This window comes from Camarhynchus parvulus, chromosome 19, assembly GCF_901933205.1.
Source record: "Camarhynchus parvulus chromosome 19, STF_HiC, whole genome shotgun sequence".
NCBI lineage: Eukaryota > Metazoa > Chordata > Aves > Passeriformes > Thraupidae > Camarhynchus > Camarhynchus parvulus.
The window spans coordinates 8,794,725-8,820,305 of NC_044589.1; the positions used below are offsets into that span (position 1 = coordinate 8,794,725).

The following is a 25,581-nucleotide window of genomic DNA, read 5'->3' on the forward strand; positions in this document are numbered from 1 at the left end:
AATGGCACACAAGGCTGACTGGGGCTGAGGGGAACACGAACTTGCTTTTCCTTGCAGTGGAAGCTGAAGACAGCTTGATCCCCAGGATTGTGGTGTAACACACAGCATGACTTAGCATTTGTTTATCATGGATAATCTTACTGATACAATTAAAGGCAGGGAGGAGTGCTGCAGTGGCAGCTGCGTGTTGTTACCTGCACTACCACCTGAGCCCAGATCCAAAGTGTCTGACTCTGGAAGAACTCTTTATTTTCCATGAGAGGTGTGTTTGGACATGGTTACACTTGAGTTCCTTGTTTCCTATGTGGCTCTTCAAATTCATGATGACAATTTCATGTCAGTTGTTCCAGTATTTAATGTTCTGATGGCAGAACAAAAATGGCTTTTAACAAATATTTTACAGGATTAGGATCTGTTTAGAATTATTCCCCGTGTTTCCTTTATTCACCTGGTTACTCAATGGCCTTTGGCAGAATGGCACAGCAAGCATGTTTCTAATGGAGAGTGTGTGGTGCAGTCTGTTTTATCTGCACACAGAGATCCTGAACTGTCTACAGTTCTGCTTGCTTTCAGGAAAAAAATTATTTTAATTTGAGTGTCTGTTCCAAGTTTTCTTCATTGAAGGTTTTGGACTCTTGCTCTGTAACAGGAGTGTCCTGAGCTGAAGCTTCAGTGTGAGAATCTTTATTTGCATTATTCACGTGTGTAAATATTCCACTGGATCAATAATTCTTATTGGTTTGGTTATGATAAAATTGTGATTGCTGGAAGGTTTTTTTTAGAAATTTCCAGGCACAAGGATGTGGTGCTTTAACATTTTAGAACTTGTTGCAGCTTGATGGGCAGCCCTGGTGACTGAACCAGTTATCCCAGAGGGCACTTTCCAGACCATCAGCAGATTTAGCACATTCATCTCACAGTGGGATTTTGTGCATCATTTTGATGTCTTGGTTTGCAGCCTCCTGGCCCTTGCACTGAGTGTTCCTGTGCTTCTGGGAAAGAACCTGATAAAGATCCCAGTCACACAAAGAAGAAAGAAAATGGAGATCGGTTGTGTGTTCCCAAAATTTTTTTTGGGACACGAACGCACAAGCAAATCACCCAGATCAGCAGGGAGCTGAAGAGGACAGCATATTCCTGTGTGCCCATGACAATCCTTTCCAGCAGGGATTATACCTGCATTCATCCTGTGGTGTCCCACAGTAGTAACAGGAATGAAATGTGTGTAGAATTGCTGGAAGGAAAACATGTGAGTAATTTTATTTGAGAAAATGAGCATTCATTAAACAAAGGCAGATTTAACAGCTGGAATGAGTAACATTTTTTACTTCTTTATATTTTATTGGTTAAATACCACCTGGTGGCATTAAAATTAAATATTAATTGTTAGGAAATGTTGATACACTGTAAAAACTTATGGTGGTAGGAATAAGATATGACTGCCAGGTTGATGGTGTAATAAGACTGAAATTATCTCTGGGTTTATAAATGAAGAAGAAAGAAGTGTCCTTTATTGATGTACATTTTAGAAACATGGATTTACTTGATGTGAGGTGTTATTGTCGGGCATAAAGAGCAGCTGTTAGAAATGTTTCTGAGAAATAGCCAAATGCATGGAACTTTGGAAGATTTTAGCCTGCTTGATTTTCATTATTTCTTGTACCCACTAAGTCTCTGCACTTGTTTGCTTTCAGGGCAAGTCCTGCTCTTTCTACCACGGTGTTCACAAGCTCAGTGAGCACCATGCCCTGCAGCCTGGCCCTGGGCTGTACCAGGCGTGGGACATTGAGGACCTGGTGAGGCTGGGCAGGAAGCTTCGTGCCTGTCCCTATTTTGCAGCCAGGGAGCTCATGGTGGGGGCAGACATTGTGTTCTGTCCCTACAATTATCTCCTGGACCCACAGATCCGGGACAGTGTGAGTATACTGGGGACAAGTGGCAAGAAGTTAAAAAGAAGAATTTAAAAGAAATTACCCACTGAATGTTTTGTTTCTATGGTCAGCTGAGATCCCATTCATGTCCAAAATACTGTCTATAAAATAACTCCTGGGGTTTTCCCCCCTTGGATATTTTCTAGGTTATAGAAATTGATTCAAAACCTGAAAAGCTTCATTTGCACAGTGCTGCAGAATATCCATTTTTAACAGCCTCCTGTTAGTTGCTGTTTCTCATGTCTTTCACTCTGTTTCACCAGACAATAATTTTCTTTTTTAGATGGACATTAACCTAAAAGACCAAGTAGTCATTTTGGATGAAGCCCACAACATTGAGGACTGTGCTCGGGAGTCTGTGAGCTACGGGGTTACCGAGAGCCAGCTGCGAGCTGCCCGCGAGGAGCTCGACTTCATGGTCAGCAACAGCATCAGGCAGAAGCACCATGAGCCCCTCCGAGCTGTCTGCTGCTCCTTGATCAAGTAAGGCAACTCTTTATTGCTTTATATCAATTAATATTTACCAAATTACCTAATATTTTGGTAAATATTAAAAATATTTACCAAATTACCTTATGCTATTTGATATTTGGTACTATCAAATACCATATTTGATGGTATAAGTTGCTCTGTCACATCAGATAAAATGCAACAAAGGTGCACTTACAACTATGCAGTTGTTTATGTTCATTTGAGGAATCCACAGGGTTTGATCTATTAAAAAATTTACTGGTCTCACATGGAAACATTGAAGTTCTCTTCTGAAAAGTCTTGTGCTCTTGAATGATGTGCTGCTCTTTATGGGGCTTTTTTGGACTCCTGGTTTATAAAGTATGAAAATTTTCATAAGATGAATTTTTGTATGTCACACGTTTGCTTATTTGACAAATAATAATAGCATTATTTTGTCAAAGAATTAATTAGTTCATGTTTATAGAATGCTTTCAGAGCCTTGGACAGAAAGAATTTGGAATCTGTTGTTGGAATCAGATTGGAATCAACTGAATTCTTCCTAGTTGAAAGTGAATTTGTCAGTCATGCCCTTTGTTTTCCCTGGGAAACAACTTCCTGGAAGGGGAAGAGCTGAGCCTAAGTTGAAAATCCTGAGAGGGGATGTGCCAAAAGCAGATGGACAGAAGCCCAGGAAGAAACAAGAGGTCCAGGGCAAAGTCTTTTGGGTGAAGTAGAAGTATCAAAGTCAGCAGAAAAAAGTGAATAAGCTACAAGTGGCTTTGCAGTTAAGTGAGTTCTGCTCCAGTGTGTGCAGAATCTTCATTTTGCTGCAGCAGCACAGCACAGGAGGAGTTCACTCTCCCATCCTCGCTCTCTGCTCAGAGTTAATGTTTGTGTCACACAGAGACAAGGGACTTTTCTGCTTGGCAGAAGCCAATTCTCCTACCTTGGATATTTCAAATGTTAAACTTTAGTAAAAGATAAGAACAGCATGGCTGAAGATTTGATTGCCTCAAGCTTTTTAACCTTATCAGGAAGACTGAGGTTGATTGTCTTGGCAAATCTGCCAGCAGCATGAAAAGCAGTTGCTGGAAAGCAGAAGACTGGGTGTAAATAGCCAGTAATAGGTAAAATGCACCTGCACAGTGACATGGCTTTGCCAAATGCATGGGGAGCTAGAAAAAAATCTTTTTTCACTTCTAAAAGATCCTGGGCCCTCATTCCAGAAAGCACTTAAGGATGGGCTTGGTGCCACGGGTGCTGCAGTGACCTTTGTGAGGAATGCGCAGCTGGGCCAGTGGAGGTGTCTGGCAGGCTCTGCTGCTGAGATGCACGTTTAGCAGGCTGATCACTGTGTTCAATGGAATATGCTGTGTCAACAGGGGAATTTTCTGGTAGTGAGGGAAGCAGCAAATACTCTTCCTGGAACTGAAGGCATGTGTACAACATCCATTCATTCTTTTCCTGGAAATACTGCATACAGCAATTTTCACTTCAAAACCAGAGATAACCTTTCTGGGAATCAAGCTAATTTCATTTATGCTTCCTACTTAGCTCTAAAAATAATTTAACAGGCTTTGCAAGTAAATGCTTTAATGTTAGATGGAATTTATTTGAGAATTTAAGGTATTTTTGGTGCTATTTGGGCATTGTGTTAAGTTTGTATTTGCATTTATTATTTCAAAAGTATGTGATGATGTTTGAAGTTCATAACAGAGAAGCATTTTACATTTCCTGAAGTGTTTTACCCATTGTAAATCTGTTTAATTCCTGTCACAGAGGCCTTGTCCTGATTTCAGTTCCGGGTCTTTTTGATGTTACATTTGAGGAACTGGGGCCTTAGTCTTAGTGATCACCATTCCTTAATGAGATCAAGCAAATTTTAGCCAAAGAAGTGATTGTTGTGGCAGTATTGGTGGGTTTTGTTTGCATTTCACCTGGCAGAAGGGAAGTTATATTTTAATTGTTCCATGGATCAGATTATTTATGGTGACAGGGCAGGAAATCTAGAACTGAAGCAGTCCCAGAGCCTTGCTCTTGAGTTGCTAATGATGAACTGGTTTTGCAGGTAAATATTTTGAGCTCTTGCAGCACTGACAGCTGTCCTTTTGATGCCTCCTGCCTTCTGATGGAGCAGACAGCTCCAGCCTTTCCTAGCAGGGAGGAAAGGAGCTGCTTTTCTAACCAGAGACAAGGGCTTGTGCTGCTGCAGGGGTGAAGGAGGACAGGTTCACTCAGAGAAAATTCCAGCAAATGAGATGCTCTCCGTGTTTAGCTCGTGCTTTTAGCAGTCAATCACATTTTGCATTGTATTACAATTATAATTCTGCTTCAAGTTGCAGCAGTTGCCAGTACCTGTGGGTAGGTTTAAATGGGCACTCGTTATTGCCCCACTTTCCCTTCCATGTGTAAATATGAAAAGTGTTCATTTCATGCCTCAGGATTTGTTCTTAATTGGAAAGTCAGCAGTTGACAGGGATGATAAACCAACCTGCAGCAATTGGAGCAGTGATGAGTGGCTTTAGATATGCAGCAGAAGTCTTGCTTGAATGAGCCTGACATATCATAAGAGGAAATTACATTTTAATTCCTTTTCTTTATTATCTATTATATGAAGTATAAACATGTGGGGAGAAATTCCCTTCTCATTTCAATGAGCTGCATCCAAAGCAGTTCCATGGGAGTTCAGCAGTGAAAAACAGGCAGAAAGGAAAAGCAGAATCTCTCTCCTTACATGTAGTAAAACAATTATCATCATCTTAGGAGTCTGGTGCAATTTTTGAGGTTTGCTTTGTACGTACAAAGTGTCTCTAAATCTCTAAAATCAATGCTGAAGTGATTTGTGCTTTTTCTCTCTTTCAGCTGGCTGCAGGAGAGCTCTGGGCAGCTGGTGGAGAGAGCCTATGAAACTGCCTGTAAGGTGTGGAGTGGCAAAGAAATGCTCAACTTTTTGTACCAAATGGGAATAACTGGCATTACTTTTCCCATTTTACAGGTAATGTTGTGTGCTGTATTAAATGAGCACCACCGTACATAATATTGGTGGTGTTAAACATCTTCAAATGCACAGAAGTTAAATGGAAACAGGTCTTGTCATTCACTGCAGCACTGAAAATTGTCTGAAAATGATTCCTGATGAAAACCAGGAGTAATCCACTCGAGCTACTGGAATTTGTGGAGAATCAATGTTTTGAAGGATACAATTGCTCACATACAATTATTTGAATTGAACCATTAAGCCAGTGATATTTTTGCCTGTTCTATCCAGCTGCATTTTTATTGAGTGTTGAAATGTTTTTACCCTATTTTCAAGTTTATCCCTCCTTTCTATGTAAGCCAGATATGTTAAAAGCTTTGTTAAAAATTGAAAGTATTGTTCCCTTTCCCTTGGCCCTTCTTTGCCCCTTTCCCTCTGACTTTAGAGGTGTTTTAAATGAACTTTTAAAACAATGAACTGACAGTCTTGTATCTCTATTAACTTTGGTTTTGAGAAGACACTTAGAATGTTGTTAATATGGAATTTGCCTCTTGCAGAAACATCTTGGTGCTGTCCTGGAAAAAGAAGAAAAAGTTTCTATGCATGGGAGAGAGGAAATTATTGAGGTGCCAGTTGTGAGCCCTGCAGCACAGATCATGCTCAAAGGCCTGTTCATGGTCCTTTCCTGTCTCTTCAAAGAGAACAGCAGGTCAGGCCTAACATTTATCAGCTGAATGCTCACAATTTGATTGCTTAATTGTAGTTTTTACTGATATTTCTGCCTCTGTGTAGGTTTGCAGATGATTACAGGGTTGCTCTACAACAAACTTACACCTGGATGACTGAAGACCAGCGTGATGATGCAGATACAAGTTCCTTCTTCCCAAGGCCCAAGCACAAAAAGAGTTCAAGGCAGAAAACCCTTGTCCACATGCTGAATTTCTGGTGCTTGAACCCTGCTGTGGTGAGCTGAGTGAGAAGATAAAATAATCTGAGTGATAACAAATACGCATCAGATCTGAAAGGGATTGTGTTGATTTTCTAAATTCCTGCTTTTCTTTCTCCCACCTAGGCTTTTTCTGACTTAAATGAAGTTAGAACAATTGTTCTGACATCAGGCACACTCTCTCCCATGGATTCCTTTTCCTCAGAGCTTGGTGTGAAGTTTTCCATTCAGCTGGAGGCGAATCACGTTATCCGGAATTCCCAGGTAAACTGGGCATGGCTGTTCCATCTAATGCTGCCCATGGTACAAAAACCAAATAAAAGTGATGGCATCTGTCACTTAAAAGGTCCAGACTGTTGCTTGGTTTAATGCAATGGAAAATGACATTTTAAAATGAATAAAGAAGCAATTTTTAGACACATTTCCCTGGAAAAGTTGCTCGTGCTGTATGAGATGGCTGTTAGCAATATCAATTACGGGACTTCAAGTACCGAAATGAATTTAACAAATATCTCAACATTTTTTCACACCTAAATTTCATTCTTGGTCCTGCAGTGGTTTCTCCAGGCTGGTTTAGGGTTAGCCTTGTCCCTGTGCCCCCAGGTGTGGGTTGGCACGGTGGGTGCGGGCCCCAGCGGGCGGGAGCTGAGCATGACCTTCCAGCACATTTCTCTCACACTTAAAATGTCATTCTTGATCCTGCTGAGGTTTCTCCAGGCTGGTTTAGGATTGACCTTGTCCCTGTGCCCCCAGGTGTGGGTTGGCACGGTGGGCACGGGCCCCAGTGGGCGGGAGCTGTGCGCGACCTTCCAGCACACCGAGACCTTCGAGTTCCAGGATGAGGTGGGAGCCCTGCTGCTGTCAGTCTGTCAGACACTTGGCCAAGGAATTTTGTGCTTTTTGCCATCCTATAAGGTAAGGAAATGTGAATTGCAGTTCTTCCCATCAAACCACACACACTTTGAAAATGCACGATGTGGTTTGCACATCGATATACACAAATGTTTATCAAATAAATGTATTGTAATAACACAGGGGCATTGTATTGTTATTTCTTGGCATTCAGGTTTGTTTTCATGAGCAAACATCTTTGGTTTTTCTCAACAGATGCACTTATTAACACAGACAATCATTTCAATTAGCATTACCATAAAACCAGCCAGATCCATAAATTTTCCTTATGTTGTTTCTCTGAAGGTTTAGAAATTGTTTATTAAGAAAAAAATTAAAAATCACATAATGAAATGTATAACTCAGCAGCAAGGATGTCTTTGCATGTTCTTTCTGTGCTATCAGAATGTAGAATTCATCCAGTGAATTTCTCCTTCCCTTGTTTCTTGTTCCATTTCGCTGCATTGGAGATTGGAGTGTATTTTTCTTTAGTCAGGGGAATTGCTCACTGACATTGGCTGAAAGGAATCAAATTTCTCCATTTCAAACTATGTAATATCTAATTTCACTGACAACAGTTATCTAATTATGGTTAATCTGGATCTCCCAGTAGTTCTGCTTTCTTCTCTATTTGTTGCTCCTGTTGTTTATGGTCAGGAGCAGGAATATAAACCTGTAAGATAATTCTGTAACTCATACTCATTTTTCCTGTACTGCTTGCAAGGGTGTGACTTTTAAAATTTTAAATGATTATTTATGATTTTTTAAATCATCTTAACAGACAAAACACAAAGACCTCTCAAAAAAATCCTACGAAATGATAATAAACCCCAACATGATGGAAATAGAATTTCAGACATTTCTGCTCATCCCTAAGGTTCCTAAACAGAGAATATTTTACAAAATGAAATAAAAACTATTTGCTCTCTTTTTACAAACCCTTAATCTTTTATTATTTAACTGGCAGGCTGCAAAGGGAGGGTTGTTTCTTGCCTGGATGTCTTTAAGTGCAATTCCTGACAGTAACCATTAGGTGACCACATCAGACCAGGTAATGGAAGCCCCTGAAAAAAGCAGATTACTGACCATAAATTTATTTAACCTCACAAAACCCTGAACTTCCATGCAAAGGAAATCATCTTGCAAGAAATCTCCAATTTATTTAAGAATTTAACTGGAGCATCTTTCAGTTTCCAGCGTTATCTTTCCAAGAGTGTCACGTTGGAGAGTTGATCTTCCATATCCAGACCTGACCAATATTTATGAAAGTTTTTATGAGAATGGTAATGTGAATTACAAGTACAGAGAGACTTTGTAATGACATTTAATAAAGGAGGAAAACAATTGCTGGCCAGCTCTGGAACCTTCCCCCCCTGCCCTTGTGCCTCACTGAAAGGTCACCCTGCACACGCTGAGTGTTCTGTTCTTTGGAGGAACACTCCCTGAGCCCAGCAAAGTATTGATAAATAGAAATTGCAGACAATTGAAGGATGATATTTTAAAATCACATTGCCAATATTTTTCTATGGATGCCCTTTTTCTTTCTACTACTTTTATTTGGGATTGGGTTGCCTTTAAGGCTGAGATTAATATGTTGAAAATACAGAATAATGTAAGCACATTAATACAGGGAAAACAAAGTATTCTTTCATCATCATAAAGAATATTTGCATTTCAAAAGTGATTTTCACTGGAAATTGCTGCCTCTCTTTAAAAAGCTGCAGCCTTCAAAGGAATTTTTCAAAGCTGTCAAGATCTGATTAATACACATGGTCATGGACCTCACTATTATGATTTAAGCAGATTTTTTGATGGCTCAATCTGTTTTATGAATTGAAGCTTCAACTTTGGAATAAGTGGCAAATAAAGGTTTTTTTTTTTTTTCCTGTCTGGGAGACTGAGGACAATGCTTTGAATTTAAAGTACTTTCTATCCAGGTATAATTTGATGGAGCTGGAATTTAGTTTGGTATGTACATTGGATTTCAGTTTGGAATTACTGCCTGCAATGTGAATGGAGAAAAAAACAATAGGAGAGAAATTTCCCTTTATCTTAATCAGGTATTTGAATAAATATATTTTTAATTGAAGAGTGGCTGTTTAAAATATATGGAGTCAATGCAGTGGAGGAAAATCTATGGATGGACAAAGAGCCCATCAGCTGTACATGCCCACATTTGATAGGTGTCTGTTATGAACAGCTGTGATGGTTCATGTGGGCTAATTCACAAACAACATGGAAATTTTTAATGTCATTGTTGGAGTTGTGGCACATTGACTTTTTAAAAAATCAGCTTCATCTTAACATTCATTAAATTCCAAAGCTCCATCATTTTTAAGGCTCCTAAAACTGGTGATACTATGCAGCAAAAATGCATTTATGTGAAAATCAGTAGCAACTCCAGCAAAGAAACACTCTATAAAAGAGAATATCAGAGGTGAAAAGATTGCCCAGAAATCTAAGATGCTTTTAAACAAGATTAAGATAAGGCCCATTAGGGCTCATGTTGCCAACCTGTCTGCATTAAGATATATCTTGCCTGGTGCCTGCATCTTGGATGATTCATTCAATATGTGTCATATCAAAGTCAACCTAGGCAGCAAGGAGAAAAATGCTAATGCTTATAAATTTTAGTGATAATCCATCATGATGAATTAACTGACCTTTCTTAGTGGGTTTTTTTTAACAAAAGAAGCTTTGGACGATGATGTTAATGTTGCTTTGGTTTGTTGTGCTCTCTGAGGCATCGTTGGTTAATTTGGATCTGCTAATTGAGGAGGCATCACTTGGAAGCAGGATTTTTACAGCTGGAGTTGGAAAGGGTTTGAATGAGTGTTTTCAACAGGAAAACTTAGGAACTGATAACAATTCTCTGCTTGAAAACCTGAGCTCCTTGCAGGGAGGTTGGACTGGATCCCATTTAAAGGTTCCTTGCAACCCAAACTATTCCATGATCATAAAATAGTGGCACGATTAGCATAAATTAGCATATAAATGATTCATGCTGCACTGCACTGGCTGCTTACCTTGAGAGTTTTGGGGTAAGGTTATAGTGATGACACACAGCAACTTTTGCCACTTGCAAAAATAAATGCTAAATTTCCCAGTTTAACAAAATATAAATAAAAATGCTGAGTTTTTATTTGTCTCATAACTTCAGGAGCTGCTGGTTGAGAGCTGAAGCTCTGTCAGTCTCATCCCATTTTCCTGCTCTCTGGGAAGATGTTTGCTGATGTTTTCTGGAATGGGATCAGCCAGGATTGGGTGACAGCAAATCCCTTTGGGCTGGAGCTCCTGTCCCTGTTGCTTGGCTCCTCTCCCTGTGTCAGGTATCCACCAAACCTGCACAGGACTCTCAGGCAGGTGTTGTTTGCCCTTGTGCTGACAAACCTTTCTTGGCGCCCTCCCACAGCTCCAGACAGGCAGGAATTAACAATATTAATTAACTCTGAGCAGCGTGGGGCTGCTTTCAACAGACTGAGAATGTTCAGGTTCAGGGCAAGGATTTGGAACCAACAGGAGGGAGCTCAGTTTAACCTCTGGCTGTGTCCACGTGCATTTAAAGCTGGCCTGAGGTAAATGTGGCACCCTCAGGTATGGCAGGCTGAGGGAGGGATATCATTTCATGATTAATTCTCAATGTCTGCCTCTTCTTCATTTCACACAGAGCCTTTTCTTATTGAGATACATGAGATTGGTAGCAATTCTTGTTTTCAAGAAGTGTTTCAGTAATGAATAGAACTCTGAGAAGACAATATTTTCATTTCTAAAACTTTCCTGAAACATGGGTTTGTAAATAAATTATAAGAAACTCATTTTTCCTGCCATCAATAAAACAAAGCAATGGTGCTTTCAGACAACTTTTACTTATTTAATAAATTACTTCAATAAATTTCCAAAGGATGGTAGTCTGTTTAGCCCAGCCTATTAAAAGCATTAAGATTTGAACACTGGCTGTTAAAATGAGTAAATGGCAATATCACAAAGTTAAACAAATGCCAAAAAACATTTTCCAGAGTACTGGGATTGTAACAATACCATTAATGAGGGCAAAGAGGTTTTAATGCAATTTGCACATTCTAAAGTTTCAAAAAGAGGTTTTGAGTTAGTGCATTATTAATGTTCTGAACATCTGGAACTATGTAAGAGCCACAGACATTGAGCAAGTGCAGGGTTTCCCCACTAGGTCTGATGCTGGCTGATTTCCTCCCCAGCCAAAAGCTTGTTTTTAGAAGTTTGAGACAGTAAAATGACAATATCCAGATAAGAGAGAAACATTCCACAGCCTTTTTTTCCTTGTATTATGTACAGAGGAATAATTGGAAACCATTAGGTTCGTGCAGTTAAAAGGTGAACTTGAAATTAAATAGGAAAATAGTTCTTTGCACCACAGATGGGGCTCTGAGGAATTATCTAAGTTCCATAAAAATGCTGAACTTTTTCTGTTGGGTGTATTTCTGTGTTGTATGCAGGGATAAATGCTTCATCAGGAGTAATAATCTCCTTGATGTTCCTGTTGACAGCTGTAGGAGGGCTTTGAAGAAGAGATTTACTCCTGTGTGTAAATATTTGCAGGGTGTAAGGATCTGTTTGTGTCGTTTATGACAGAAATTTCTTCTTTCAAGTTACATCAGCATTAACTTTCTGCATAATTTTAGTGTTAGAGAAAGTAGCTGACACAGTTACAGCCTTAAAATGCTACAGGAAACAAGGATGTTTCAAGGTGTCACCCAATTTTAGCTGTTTTCACTGCAGCTAATGCCCAGCACCCCTGGCATGGAAAGGAAGCTGCCTTTGAACAGGTTTGGCATTTCAGGAGTAAGTTACAAAATAATTGTAAATTAATAATGATGCTCACTTACTGCCCAGCATTTGCTTTCTGCTCCCAAGGGAGAGGTTCTCTCTTGCTCCAGAAGCCTCATTTGTTTGAGCCAAAAAGCTGCAGGGGAGCTGTGACAGACACCCCAAAGCTGGAGAGGCTTTAGGGACAGGATCCTGGCACCCTTCTGCCTCAAACTTGTGCCTGAAGGGGAGCAGGGTGAGGGAGGAGTCGCTGAACAACCCCTGGGGGCACCTGGGTTTGTCCTGGCACTCTGGGCTGAGCAGTGCCCTGCAAGTGCCAGGAGCTCTTTTGGGGCTCTGACACCACTGTGACCCTTGGGGCTTTTATTTCTCTTTGGAAGGAAAGACTCTTCCAGTGTCCTTTGTCCTTCCTCTGCTGGAAATCTTCGGGAAGTGATTTCTGTCTGGTGGGCCATGATTTGGGGAAAATGAGCTCTAAAAAAAACTGAATTCTAATGGCTCCCAAATTATTCATTTCAACATTTGCACCTAATAAATGTAGATAGAATTTCATTTTACTTATCCATATTATTTCTTCATTGCTTATTTTTTGCTCTTCCCCTGCAGTGGAAGTTTTCTTTTTGAACTTTATCTCAGCTTCTTTATGTTTTATGGGGGTTTTTGTTCCCATTAATCATATGCAGTATCTACTTTCAGTTTAATTCTCTATTTTCCATCATTTCAATATCAGTCATATAAACTGTCTAGCTATGGAGGCTCTCACAGTCATCCGAAAAATACAATTATCTGAGGTGCCTTCTGAGAGCTCCAAGAGCTCTGTAAATCTTCATGTGATTCCTGAAGTCTACAGTTTGCTTTTCCCATTGACTTGGGCATAGAAATGTCTGTAAAAATCCCTGTGTGAGAGGGAAGATTTTAACCATTCCCTCACAACTGCTCTGCTTTAGACACTGTTGAGAAATTGCTTCAAATGAAAACAAAACAGGAGCAGAAGGAATGATAAACTCCATACAAAAATAATTGCAGTGAGAGTTTTTGTATAACCAGGTATTTAATATTTATCTTTAATGTCATCAGTTCAATCCAGCTGTGCCAAATGAAATTTGCAGCTGGAGCTGGCAGTTCACACCCTGGCAGGATCATTTCTTGTGGAACTGCAGCAAACTCAGAGCCAGGATAGTGCTGGGTTCTGCAGAGGAACAACTGAGGTGCTGACTCATTAAAGTTATCATAAACTTTAATGATTTATTAGAAGGTTTTCATTTAGAATTTTTTGAATTGTCTGAGTTTTGTTATTTTTGGTGGTTGTTTTTTCCCTACTGCTTGGTTGCAGACCAAGATAAAATTTAATCTTTTGAGATGGTAACTGACAATCTGGATAATTGCAAAATGTGGTTTCCTTCTTAAATAGTGTGATAGGATCATGGATGTACACACCAGTTATGGGGTGATTTTCCTGATTTCTGGGGAATTAGAGACAATCCAAATGTTAGAGATGCTTTGAGACCTCAGAGGAGCTGATCTGGGAGCCTGTGGCTGCATGAGCCACAGGGTTCTTCCCCCTTCCCTGTGCTGCTCTGTGGATCTCCTGAGCAAAGGAAAAGTTTTGATCCTTTTTATTCATTTTTTTTCCTAGTTAGTTTCCAGGTGGCTTTGTGAACTGTGGTGTCTCCTCAGGAGGTCAGAGAAGTGTCAGAGACAGCTCAAGGGAAGGGATGATGTTGCACATTCCAAGATTATCCTTTTTTGTTTTCAGTCTCTGGGATGAAACATTTTCTTGTTTCTGGGAGTTCTTTTAATATATTTTCCAGTGGTTGACTGTAATTGGAGAATGTATAAAGATCCTCCTTTGGAAATCCTGATTTTTTCACTGTGGCTGATGTTCTGAAGCTGTTGGTGTGAGTTTGCAGCATCCTTAGCTGGCTTTGTGTGACTGTGAATTAACCAAGTAGCTGGAGAGGCACTCAGGTGAATATTCTGGGTGACTGGAACTGTGGGTGAGGTGACATGAAAGGAATGCCCTGTGGTGGCTCCTGGTGCTGTGCAGAGCCTCAGCAGCTGCACTGGGGTTGGAGCTCTGTGCTGTCCCTGCCCTGAGCCCTTTCCCTCTGCTCCTCCTTGTGCTGGAACTTTCTCCTCAGCCCAGGGGCAATCCCCACCTGTGCCTTGGCTCCCACAGGCTCTCTTTGAATTGCAGCTGCAGAGAATGCACAAACACCCTGCTCATGACTTCTTTTAGTCCTTCCCTTGCTGTGCTGACCAGCAAGGGCTGTGCAATAATTCAGGTGCCCTGTGGCATTTGCTTTTCACACAGAGCAGCTCCTTGCTGCTGCTGCTGCTGCTCGTCACACGAAGCCCAATCCAGAGCGACAGTCGTGGCAGATTATTGGATATTATGTCTAAAAAAATTATCTGCCGTGCTGGCAGATGAGTGTTTGGCCTGTGAATTTCACACCCTGAGAGTTGGGCAGTTTAATATTTTATTGCACAGTTAATTTAAATACCCTGAGCAGAGAGCATCAGGAAAATAAACAAAAAATCTATTATTGTTTCTCACTTCTGAGCTCTGACTTGTCAAAGTGCTGCAAGCTGAATTGTTGTAGCTCGTTAACACATGCTCCAGTTTCCCTTGTAATTAACACTTGCTGCTTGCATATTTTTCCTCCTATTTATGTAGGAACTGCATTGAAAATGAGTTTTCACAGTCAAGAAGTTTGCACTCTGTGAATGATGGAGTCCTAACAGTAAATAACAGAGTGAACATGTCCTGTTCCTCAGGAGCTTTTAATAAAAGGGAAGGAAAGCAGTTGTGAACAGGGAATAATATCCATAAGTAACATCATTCTTAGGAAGGTGCATCCTGCCCAGGTTATTCTGACATTAATGTTCTGAACCTTTACAACCTGCAGAGTTCCTGGTCCCTTTGCCATGTCTGGGAAAGATTCAGTGCCTGATGTGACTTCTTCATGTGTGAAAAACACCAGATATGAGAGGAAATAGCTGGAAAGGATTTATTTAGGAGCATGTTCTGCATCAGCAGTGTAACAGCTCATACAAGAAGCTGAATATTAAATGTATTGAAGGGAGTACTTGGGCTGGTTTAAATTCAGAGAAATTTGACATCATTGGGAGGTCTGGGAGCCGACAACTTGGGTCTTAGAAAATGAGAAAAATCATCCCTCAGTTTTACCTTCTGATAGGGTAAGCAAGCTCCTGTTGAGAACATTTAATTAGTGAGTGCTCTATTCTAAAGAGTATTCATTGCACTTTGATTCATTTTACAGCTCAGTAATGGGCTAATATTTATCAAAAATATTTCAAAGCAAACAACTTGCAACGTGCTACAGTAAAAACTTCATTTTCAGCTTTTAATTCCAATTTTTCATCATTAGGTGAGAAATTCTTTTCCTAAGAATCAGAAAAGTCTGTCATTTCTTTCTTTGTAAATTTTTTTTTAGGGGGACAGAAGGGAAGGAAGGAGAAGGGATCGAGATGGGAACTTGGAAGAAATACTTAGGTTATTTATGTATTTATGGATTTATTTATTTAAAATTGTCTAATATATGTGCTGGAGGCATAAGAAGTGTTTCCTGTTGTGCTTGGGGAAGGGAGCAGAGGCAGCTCAGAGCTGGCACCCTGGGCAGGCCCCAGTGCCAGGGGCTGGGCAGGATCCCAGTGCTCAGGGGCTGCCTTGGATTATTTTTTTCCCTTTATTCTGAAAAAACAAAGAGGTCAGAGATGACTGAGCTTGGCTTCTGGCTGGGGAAGAGCAGCAGTGGAGATGCTGACTTCATCCATGACTAGTTCATCATTTTCCTTTTTATTCCAGGGTTTAAACCATCCTTTTAAAAATCATTTTTTTTCTGGAGAGCTCTCTTTGCATGAAGGGTTTTCCCTCTCTGGGATGGGAAGGTGTAATGATAGCCTAGGGTGGATGTACAAGCAGTTCCTGGAACACAGAACTCGATGTCTTGGTTAATTTTAAAACCACAAAAGAAACCCTGGTTTGAAGCAGGTTGTTCCTAACCAGCTGCCACAGAGCTCAAAGCCTGAACAAAAACTCTCCAGCTTCTTTTGGGGCAAACATGTTGGGTTTTTGGGGAGAAAATTTCTATAAAAAAGCTTCTTTAGCTGCAGAAGCAACATATTAACAATGTTTTTCTGAAGTCTTTGGCGTGCAAAACATTTCATTTTTCATTACTGTTGTCGCCGTTCGCGTTTTCCATTATTTAAGGGGTTATTGAAAAATTGATGGTATGTTGGGACCAGAGAGACATCCTGTGGCTGCAGTGTTGATTTATGGCACATGGAACACACTTCAGTGCTTCAGGTTCCTGCTGCTGAGCACCACTTTGTCATTGTCCCCAAAGAGAAATCCTGCCAGTGAAATCCCCGTGCTGCCCCCAAGCTGAGTGATGCATACTTTGCCTTGGAAAATGATGATGAATTATTCACCTTTTATTGTGCTGGAGTGTGCACATGGTGATCAGAACCTTGTTCATAATACAGAGTTTTTCACCCTGCTCAGGGTTTAGTTGAGTTGCACAGTAGCTTTATCTCTTGAATTTTTTCCTTCTATTTTTTATTTCCCCTGCAGTGTCTGTGTGGATGAGCACAGATTTTACCCCACATTTCCCACCATATGTGGGGATCTCAACACCTTTCTTGGCCCTAAATATTTGGGTTTATTTCATGTTTATTTAATATTCTCCTGGAGAGAATAAGTATGATACTTCTCCATTTGAAAAGACACCATTTCCAGGGAAATTCTTGAAAATCCCACCTCCATGGTTTAAGGTTTTATTCTTCAAACTCATTTTCTGCTGTGAAGAAAGAGAGAGATGAAGAGACAAATCTCCTGAAATAGCACAGTGCTGGAGATTTCCAGTCCAGGGCAGTTTTTTTCCCAGAAGTGCTGAGGACAGACTCCCTGACCACCTGTTAGGACAACTCAGAGTTTCTGTGATCTTCCTTCAGAATTCTGGGAGAAATGGAAAATATCAGAATAAATGTCTGACATGGCTCCAGCTCCCTGCACAGCCTCTTGGATTAAAAATTTAATTTTTTTTTTAGTAATTTCGATTTTGCTCTTATGGAGCATTTCATTCCAGAGGCTCTGAGACTCTTTGGGAGGGGAAATTAGGCAGGAATTCATCTGGAATTTGTACTCAGGGAACCAGGCAGGTTCAGAACCTTGCTGGGTGATGGCCCTGATGTAATAAATGGGAAATGTGCAGGACAAAGCAGCTGGAGCCTCTCCTTGATAAGAGTAACATCCTTGTGTGGCCTGTTTCCATTAAAATGCTGCATTAAATCAATTTATTTTTTGGTCCATAAAGACAAGATTACCCTGTGCATGTGTATTTATATGGATGTTTAATATTTATCTCCAGTTTCCTATTAACAGTGGGAATTTAAAGCTCTATTTTAAAATTAAATTTTACTTCAAAAACGAAATATTTTGGCACAGATATTTTCCCATTCTCTTCAAATGAAATCTGTTAGAATTAGAAGCTGAGAAAATGAAATTTGAAGTTTAAAATACCTTTTTTTTTGTGAAAACAAGTTTATATTTTGCATTGGCTCAGTGATTCAAATGACTTTTCCTGTGTTAAAACCCTCCCATAAACATGGGTAGGGGCTGTGAATCAGTTTCTTGCTTAACCTCTCATGAAAATCTAATTGAGTGCAAACAACTGCTTTAAATAATTCAGTGGCCTCAGTTATTCTTGGCTGCTGGAGCCCCAGCCCAGAGCAGTGCAAATGTCTGGGTGTTGAGCAAAACTGAGGCTTTTCTCTATTTTTTTGGTGAAAAATATGATTAAAATGACCTTTTAAAAAAGTGTGTGGGGTGATTAAGAAGAAGAATAGGTGAAATGTGAATTATTTCTGCCAGCTGGGTCAATGACTTGTGGCCCAGAGATGGATGAATATTCCTCTAGTCCTTCCCAAAATGTGGAATAATTTTGGTGGTTTTGATAAGTGTGGTTGGGTTTCTTTGCTTGCTTTTCATCCCTTTTGCTCTTGTGGAGGGACATTGTGCTTTTTATGGTGCTGTTTTTAATAGTTCCAGGGTGCTGCTCCAAAGTGATTACAGAGATTGGGATAATGGACATTCGAGTTTATTGGATAGTTAGCCCAAATATTTTCCCTCCTGTTTTTGGAAGGAAACTCAATTTTCCTTTCACACCAGTCCTTCCAGGCAGTTTGTTCTTGTCCCTTCAATCTTTTATTCCCATCTCATTCCTGTTTCCTTTCCTCTTTCTGTTGTTTCCTTTCTGTTCACTTTTAACCTCAAGGGCCCTTTTTGTTGTTGGTTTTGTTTTGGGGTTGGTTTGTTTGTTCTTTAACTAAAGGTGAAAATGGAATAAATTAGTGATCCTGTGACCCCACATTGGTAAACTCTTTGTAAATTCTTCTTTTTTTCCACAAAGTGAGGAGTTCTAGTATTCCTGGAGCTTAGCTGCCTGTAGGATTCTGGATCATTTGGTACCAAGTTTTGGCAAAGTTTTTAGTTCAAGAACTCTCAAATAACTTCTGCAAATCCTCTACTTTTCCAAACCATCTTCATCATTGAAGAAATTAATTTAATATGAACCTGTAACACCAAAAAAAGTGGGTGAAGTCTGGCCAGATCCATTCTCCAGGGTTCCTTTGGAATAACAGCAATTTAAGGCCACTTTGTTCAATCAATGCCCTGATTTAATGTCTGAATATGCTTTAGGATTATCACTAATATAGGGACAGTCCCATCCTTTCATAATGGAAGTAGAACATTGCCCCAGGGACCAGAGGGATTGGAACAATCCTGCAGAACTTCTCTTTGACCCTTCAAACACATTTCCAGCCCACTGGAGACACACTTGGATTTGAAGCAGTGCTTATCCACAAAGAAAATCCTGGGAGCAAGCACAGGGAAAAGGCTTTTAGATCAATGCTGCTCCCTCAGGGGGCCCAGACTTTTTGCACTGACAGTGGTGCCAATACTGTGATTTTTATTAAGAAAAACCTAATGGCTCTTCCCTTTCTCCCCTCCAAGTACCTGAAGATTTGAATAACAATGAAAAGTGCAACTTCATATCATTACATAGAGCCAAGCTCAAAAAAAGCAAAGTTTGAAGGAGTGGGGTTATTTTAGGGTATAATGGCAGCTTTTTGAAGGAGTTGGGGTTATTTTGGGGTACAATGGCAGCTTTTTGAAGGAATGGGGTTTTTTTAGGGTACAATGGCAGATTTTTAAGAAGGGTTACAAGATGTTTGTGTAGGTTCTGTTCACCTTGAAATAACTTTTCTCCAGTTATTGTATAAATGTTGGGAAATGAGACAGCTTGTAGTTTTAGAGGTGCACAAGGACACAATGCAATTGCAATGATAATTATTTTAAAATAGTTGGAGTTGTTAAACTACCCAGTAAAGTCAGAGCTGTTTTATTCTGCTGTCAGGTGCTTCTTGGGTCATTATCCTTTTAGTCCTGTACTGCTCTGGAGCATCCTTGGATATTTTGGGGTGTTTTGTTGCTTCCCCAAGCACTTTTGATTATTTCTGTGATAGCTTTTTTCTCTGCTGACAAGGTGTGATCTATTCATTACATGAATCAATGCTAAAATATTTAAGGACTATTTTATGTAAAGAAATGAGTAGGAAAAGAGTTAAATAAGCCAAAATTTTTCTGTTAGACCTCCTCTTTTCTCAGCTATTTTCTACTGCACCACTCCCTGTCAGGAGGTGATGGATCCTGCAGGAAAAGCACAGCCCCAGCAACCTGAAGTTAACTCCAAGTTTGATCCAGTGGTGGAAATTACAATCAACTTGCCTTAGGGTGAAATACATTAAACAAATCTCTGGGTTTGCTTCATGACCTGGGAGCCTCCTAATGTGATTTTTGGCACTGTATAAAACAAAGCAGCAAACGGAAAAGGGCAAAGCTGCTCCTTTGTGGGCACACACGGGAGGGGTTGGCCTTGGAGGGAAGGAGAAAACAGCTCCCCCCATCCCCAGATTTCCAGAATATTCCAGAAACTGCTCAAAAGAGAATGCTGGCAGAGATGGGTGGTAGAGCTACGCCCTGAGCCCCAAGTTGTTATGGATCATAGCTGACAGGTGTCTTTAAATTGCAGAGAGGAATAAAAGGGAAAAGCTATCCCAGTAAACATCCCTCAGTGCATGGGGAGATGACAGATTCTTTCTAACAAGATTTTCTGCTCTCTTGGAGGAAGACCATTTGTTAATAAACCATTTGAGAATCCATTTTTAAGGGATTTAATAAAATATACACAGGCTGCCTTCCAGTGCAGGAACTATTATTCCCCTGGGTGGGAGGAGTGACTGGCTGGGGGCATTAATGGTTCCTTCCTGTGATTCCTGGCATTGGATCTTGCTCCCATTTGCACTTTTCCAACCCAAAGTGAAATAATTTTTTATGAGAAACCCGCACTTGGTTCCTGGCTCTTCTGAGGCATGTGTGTGTTCTATATTTTATTTATTTGTATTCAGTCAGCTCCATAATTCTTGTTGTTTTAGTGTCTGTCCATGCCATGGGTCCTGTGTTTTTGTGGATACAAGGAAAGTTTCCATATCTAGCAAACTCCATTAATGGAAGAGGTAATAGCTGTTGTGTGAATTAAATGAATTGTTCCATTCTTGCCAAAGATTTCGTAAATAATTCCCAACTTTCCATCAAAATCACAGATTGTTGTTGTGATGGTTGCTGTCAATGGAACAAGAAAGCTGAAGCTTGGTCCAGGAGAGACTTGCCTGGAGGGGCTGGGAAACCCCAAAAGAGAAAAGATGTTTTCTTAAGAATTTGGATAAAGTTTTCCTCCTGCCATCTTTGCAGTTCTGAATATAAATTTTACTTCTTTCAAATACAAGGGAAATACAGTGGAATTGAGGGATTAAGGAATTTTTGTGAGGATTCTTGTCCTTCTGGCAAGAACCTTTCCTAGAGGTGTGTTGGTGAGAAATCCCATGGGTGGGATGAGAGGAGAGGAGGAAATCAGGGGTGAGTGACCCTTGGAAGTCAAAGGCTGGATGGTTTTATGAATGTAAAAGTGAAATTGAGCTCTACCCCAAGTGTTCCCTCCCTGGGCTGCCCTTGGCATGGCTGGCAGTGCCAGCAGGGATTGCTGAGTGGGGCCCAGCAGCCCCAGCTGCACAGGAGCAGCAATGAAATCTGGGAAGTTAATGGTGCTGCCCTCCCTGGCAGATCCCAAATGGATGTACTGAGAGCTGTAATGTGTTTGATTCTCTGCTTTCCCAGAATTATCTCCACATCACATCCAAGAACTGTGGCTGCAGTGGCAGGCTGGGATGGCAAGATGGACACTCATTGCTCAGTCACAGGATTACAGCCTTTATAGAAAAAGGGATTACAGACAGGTTCTGCCAGGAAATCACAGCTGGGAGGGAAGGGGACAGACAGCAGGACAGACACATTTAGCAGAGATGATTTATTCTGCAGCTACAGCTGCTCAACTGTTCCTACTACTCATCACTTACTCTCTCTGTGCTTGCTTGCTAATGGTGTCACATCAGTAGTAAAGCAAGAGTAATTCCCTGAGCAGAGGCTGGGATGAACCAGGGAAAATGTGAAATAACAGCATTTGTCCCCTCTTGTGAGGAACCCTTCCAAATTCTTCATGTCAGAGAATGAGTTCAGGTCTTTAATGCTGAGGACATGAAAAATGCAAAGGGCCTTGTAACCAGTTTCCTATAAATTCTCCAACGTGACAACAATTAGTTGTCATTAGTTCTGCTTCACTGTAGCGCTTAAACTGTGGATTTGGACAGGGGACAGATTATTTTTGTAACAATCACCCATTCAGGATCCTGGGATCTTGGCTGGAGTGCACTGGAAACAAGTGGGCTGCAGTGAAGGGATGCTGTGGCTTTTGGAGGAATGGAGCAGGGCAAGTGCAGCTTCCAGATGGAGCAGTTTGTGCAGCCTGGAGCAAAATATGGAAAAGTCTTCAGGAAGGCACTGGAGGGAAGTGCAGACACAGAGCACAGCCCTTCCTGCAGAATCTGTGAGTTTAAATCTCATCTATGAACTGCACAGAGTCAGTCACACACTAAAGATCACTGAGCAGCAGAAGGGTGAAATAAAGGATTGAATTCTGCCCACTGACCCAGAACTCTTTGGTTCACCCTGGATGTGTTCCTTGCCTTGCCCTTCTCTCAAGGGCAGCTCTGTGCAGCTCAAGGAGGGACTTTTTTGCTCCCTGACTTGATAAAATTCAATGTAGAAGTTGATGCATTTGCTAAATCACCCCCACCCAGCTGACTTCAGGTTCTGTGATTTCTGTAATGCAATATTTTCACTATTTGCATTAGGACAAGTTTATTTGAACATGTTCTGACTTGGAGTGAAATGTGCACAGTTCAGAATGTGGGAGGTATAACAAAGCTGAGGGGCTCTTCAAGAAGCAGAGGAGGTTGATAAATCCTACATCAATATTCCCTCCCCCAACTTCTTTATGTAAATTTTCAAGTATTGAAATGTTCTGGAAATTTAAGATATAAAGGCTTGTTTCAAATTAATTTGGAATTTATTTCTGATCTTAGTAATCAGAAAACAGACAACTTCCAATTTTTTGGATGACATTCCTCTACTTTGAGGAATACCACAAGATGCTCTTTATTGACCTGTCATAGATTTAGAGAGTTTTGCTTTGACAGCTCAAGAATCTGCATTATTTCTAATTAACAAAATAAGTGCTCCCCACTGTTTGCCAATTGCTGCCAGCTGAGGTTCTGTGCATGGCAGGAAAACTTGCATTTACAAATACCAAAACTGAATAATATAACTTCACTGAAAGCAATGTCTTTGTGTGCTTTATCTGAGCAGTTCATAGATTTTTCTGTTGGTTTTCAGATGCTGGACAAGTTAAAGGACCGTTGGATGCACACAGGCTTGTGGAGGAGCCTGGAGGATGTTAAAACAGTCATTGCAGAGCCCCAGGGAGGGGCCAAGAGTGACTTTGATGAGCTGCTGAAAATCTACTATGATGCCATCAAATGTAAAGGAGAAAAAGGTACATTTTTCACCATTCAAAATAGTTAATGCAGACTCTTCAAGTAAAATTCAAAGTTTAACATTTAACATTTTTATAGGTACCCATTGTTCTTGCATAATTAATTACCCCTGTATTATAAAATCTAAAATGATTTTGCTATTTGATGGTCAAAATCAGAATATTATTGATCAAAGTGGAGTTAATCTCATCCCTCTAACAAGTCCCTGTTTTTACAGCCACTCACCCTTTCCAACAGTGTATTATATTAAATTAAATTTAGGTCTTTAAAAGGTTTTGGTGCAAGTTTCTGTGATCCCCAGCTGCTCCCTGGCATGCTGAGTGTTGCTGTGCTCTTGCAGATGGGGCTCTGCTGATTGCTGTGTGCAGAGGGAAGGTCAGTGAGGGGCTGGATTTCTGTGATGAGAACGCCAGGGCAGTGGTGACCATCGGGATCCCCTTCCCAAACGTCAAGGACCTGCAGGTAGGACATCACTTCAGAGCTGGGCTGGATCTTATGTCATCTTCCAAACACTAAACATGCACAAAACAGATTTTTATGTCATCTCCCAAACACTAAACGTGCACAAAATAGATTTTTATGTCATCTTCAAAACACTAAATATGCACAAAACAATTTTTTTTGTCATCTTCAAAACACTAAATAGGCACAAAACAGATTTTTATGTCATCTTCAAAACACTAAATAGGCACAAAATAGCTTTTCTGTGTGTTTACCTTTGAACTTCTCTCCATCCCATTTGAATTCTTTGAGTGACCTTGCACAGGTAAGAGGTGGAGCACTGCTTTAAATAATGCAGGTTATTGCAGAAAAGAAAAACTTTTAATACTGCTTTTTGTAATACAAACTTTTTAATAGTGATTTAAATAAGGCAGGCTACTGCAGAAAACAGGTGGAAAGATAAGGATGATTTAATTATGTTAATATTTTACAGTATAACTGTGTATGTCCCACTGCTTGCACTATCTCACCTTTCTAATCTCCTTGCCTTCTTCAGTGCAATTATTTGTCCCACTTCAGCACACAGTGGAACTGGAAACTTTTTCCAAGCTTGTGCTGCTTTATTAGCTTGCAATTTTGAACATGGATTTATGACACAACATAAACTCTTCCTGGATACTGAGGACAGCACTATTTGGAATATTCAAGCTTCATGTAACTTTAGGCAAAAACTTGTAAGCCCCTTGTAAAAATAGCATTTGGAAGTGGCTGCAGTTAAATAAATCTGAAACTATTTGTGTTTTTCAGGAGGTGGTGAAAGCAGCATCCTGTTGCACTGCTGTGTAATTGCCCACCTCAACACTTCCTTCCTTTTGACTTGAGCAGGGCTTGTCTGACAGAGAGATGATGTTTCATTAGAGCAGGCACTGCAGAGCTGAAAGGAAAAGAAAGCCAATAAACATAGAAAAGTATTTTTCTAGGCTTTCTGCTTACTGCAAAAAAGGTTTATTATTGGGCAGTTTGTAACAGCACTTCTTTCTAGGGGTCTGTGCCACTGAGGTGCTGCCAGTCACTGTCACTGCCCTGTCCTGTGTGTTCCTTTTTGGGTCTGCTCTGTGAGGCTAAGAAACAAAGTGAAGGATCACAGAATAAATAAATACCAGGAGCAGCTGGATTCTGGTTCTCACTAATGCCAAATCAAACAAGAAAATCATAGGTTTGCACTTGAAAGGCCAAACAGACTCAGCTTTGGTTTGAGAGATGTGTTCTGAGCTTAAGTGAACAAGCAAAGGCTTCTTTGTTGTCTGCAGCATGTGCCTAATTCCAGCCTTGCTGGGAAAAACCACATCCTACAAGGGCCAGGGAGGCTGGGTGAGTGCAGTTCCTCCAATGTTTGCAGAATTCCTTGGAGCACTCACTCAGCCACAACATTCTTTGTCCTTCTGAAATATAATGCACTCCACTGTAGTGTAAAAATTCACATTTAAAGAGTGCTCAGTCTCTTTCTGCAGTTAGAAATGCTGGTTTTTAGGGGCATGTGCTGACAAGGTATTTAGGAAATCCTTTGTTGTATGGCTGGAACTTTATAATTAATGCCAAATGATTTCCTGAAAACCAATGGGTTTGGGTTCTAAATGAAACAAAATTAGGTTGAATAAAATGTGTTATGGGTGAATTATCTTCACAGTGGATTATGGTTTGATTTTACCTTGAGGTCAACCAAATATTTCAAATAACAGGATCACAGCACTACAGCCCAATTCTGATAACTATATTTTAAAAATCAGTGTTCTGTTGAACTATTTTTTAAAATTAGACTGAAGAAAACCTCTAAATTTTTCAGTAGGGCCGGAAACAGTAGCTGCCAAATTGCAAACAGCTCAAGGTCTGAGTGTGTGTTTAGAGATGGGAATGCCCAAAGCTCTGCAGTGATCAATTCTGGATGAGAGCTGGGCAGGCACCAGTCTCAGCCTGAAATCTGCATGGCAGAGTTCCTTCAGGATGCTGGAGGAAATGGCTTTTATTTTAAATGTCTTTATATTGGACAAGGTTTTGTTTTGCTCAAGGCTTTAGGGTTATCAGATCCCCAACAATTCTGGATTAAT

General features: G+C 40.4%; 1 protein-coding gene across 3 annotated transcripts in view; it reads left to right on the forward strand.

Annotated features, from left to right (window-relative positions):
- The window catches only part of BRIP1 (BRCA1 interacting protein C-terminal helicase 1), a 46,306-nt gene that overhangs the window by 7,427 nt on the left and 13,298 nt on the right, over positions 1-25,581 (forward strand). For all 3 annotated transcript variants that reach the window (XM_030962944.1, XM_030962946.1, XM_030962945.1), the window contains exons 7-16: positions 959-1,249; positions 1,695-1,916; positions 2,215-2,414; positions 5,247-5,379; positions 5,919-6,070; positions 6,154-6,325; positions 6,434-6,571; positions 7,061-7,222; positions 22,875-23,034; positions 23,376-23,497. In XM_030962944.1, the coding sequence (XP_030818804.1) occupies positions 959-1,249; positions 1,695-1,916; positions 2,215-2,414; positions 5,247-5,379; positions 5,919-6,070; positions 6,154-6,325; positions 6,434-6,571; positions 7,061-7,222; positions 22,875-23,034; positions 23,376-23,497 (1,752 nt within the window). The remainder of the gene's footprint in view (positions 1-958; positions 1,250-1,694; positions 1,917-2,214; positions 2,415-5,246; positions 5,380-5,918; positions 6,071-6,153; positions 6,326-6,433; positions 6,572-7,060; positions 7,223-22,874; positions 23,035-23,375; positions 23,498-25,581) is intronic.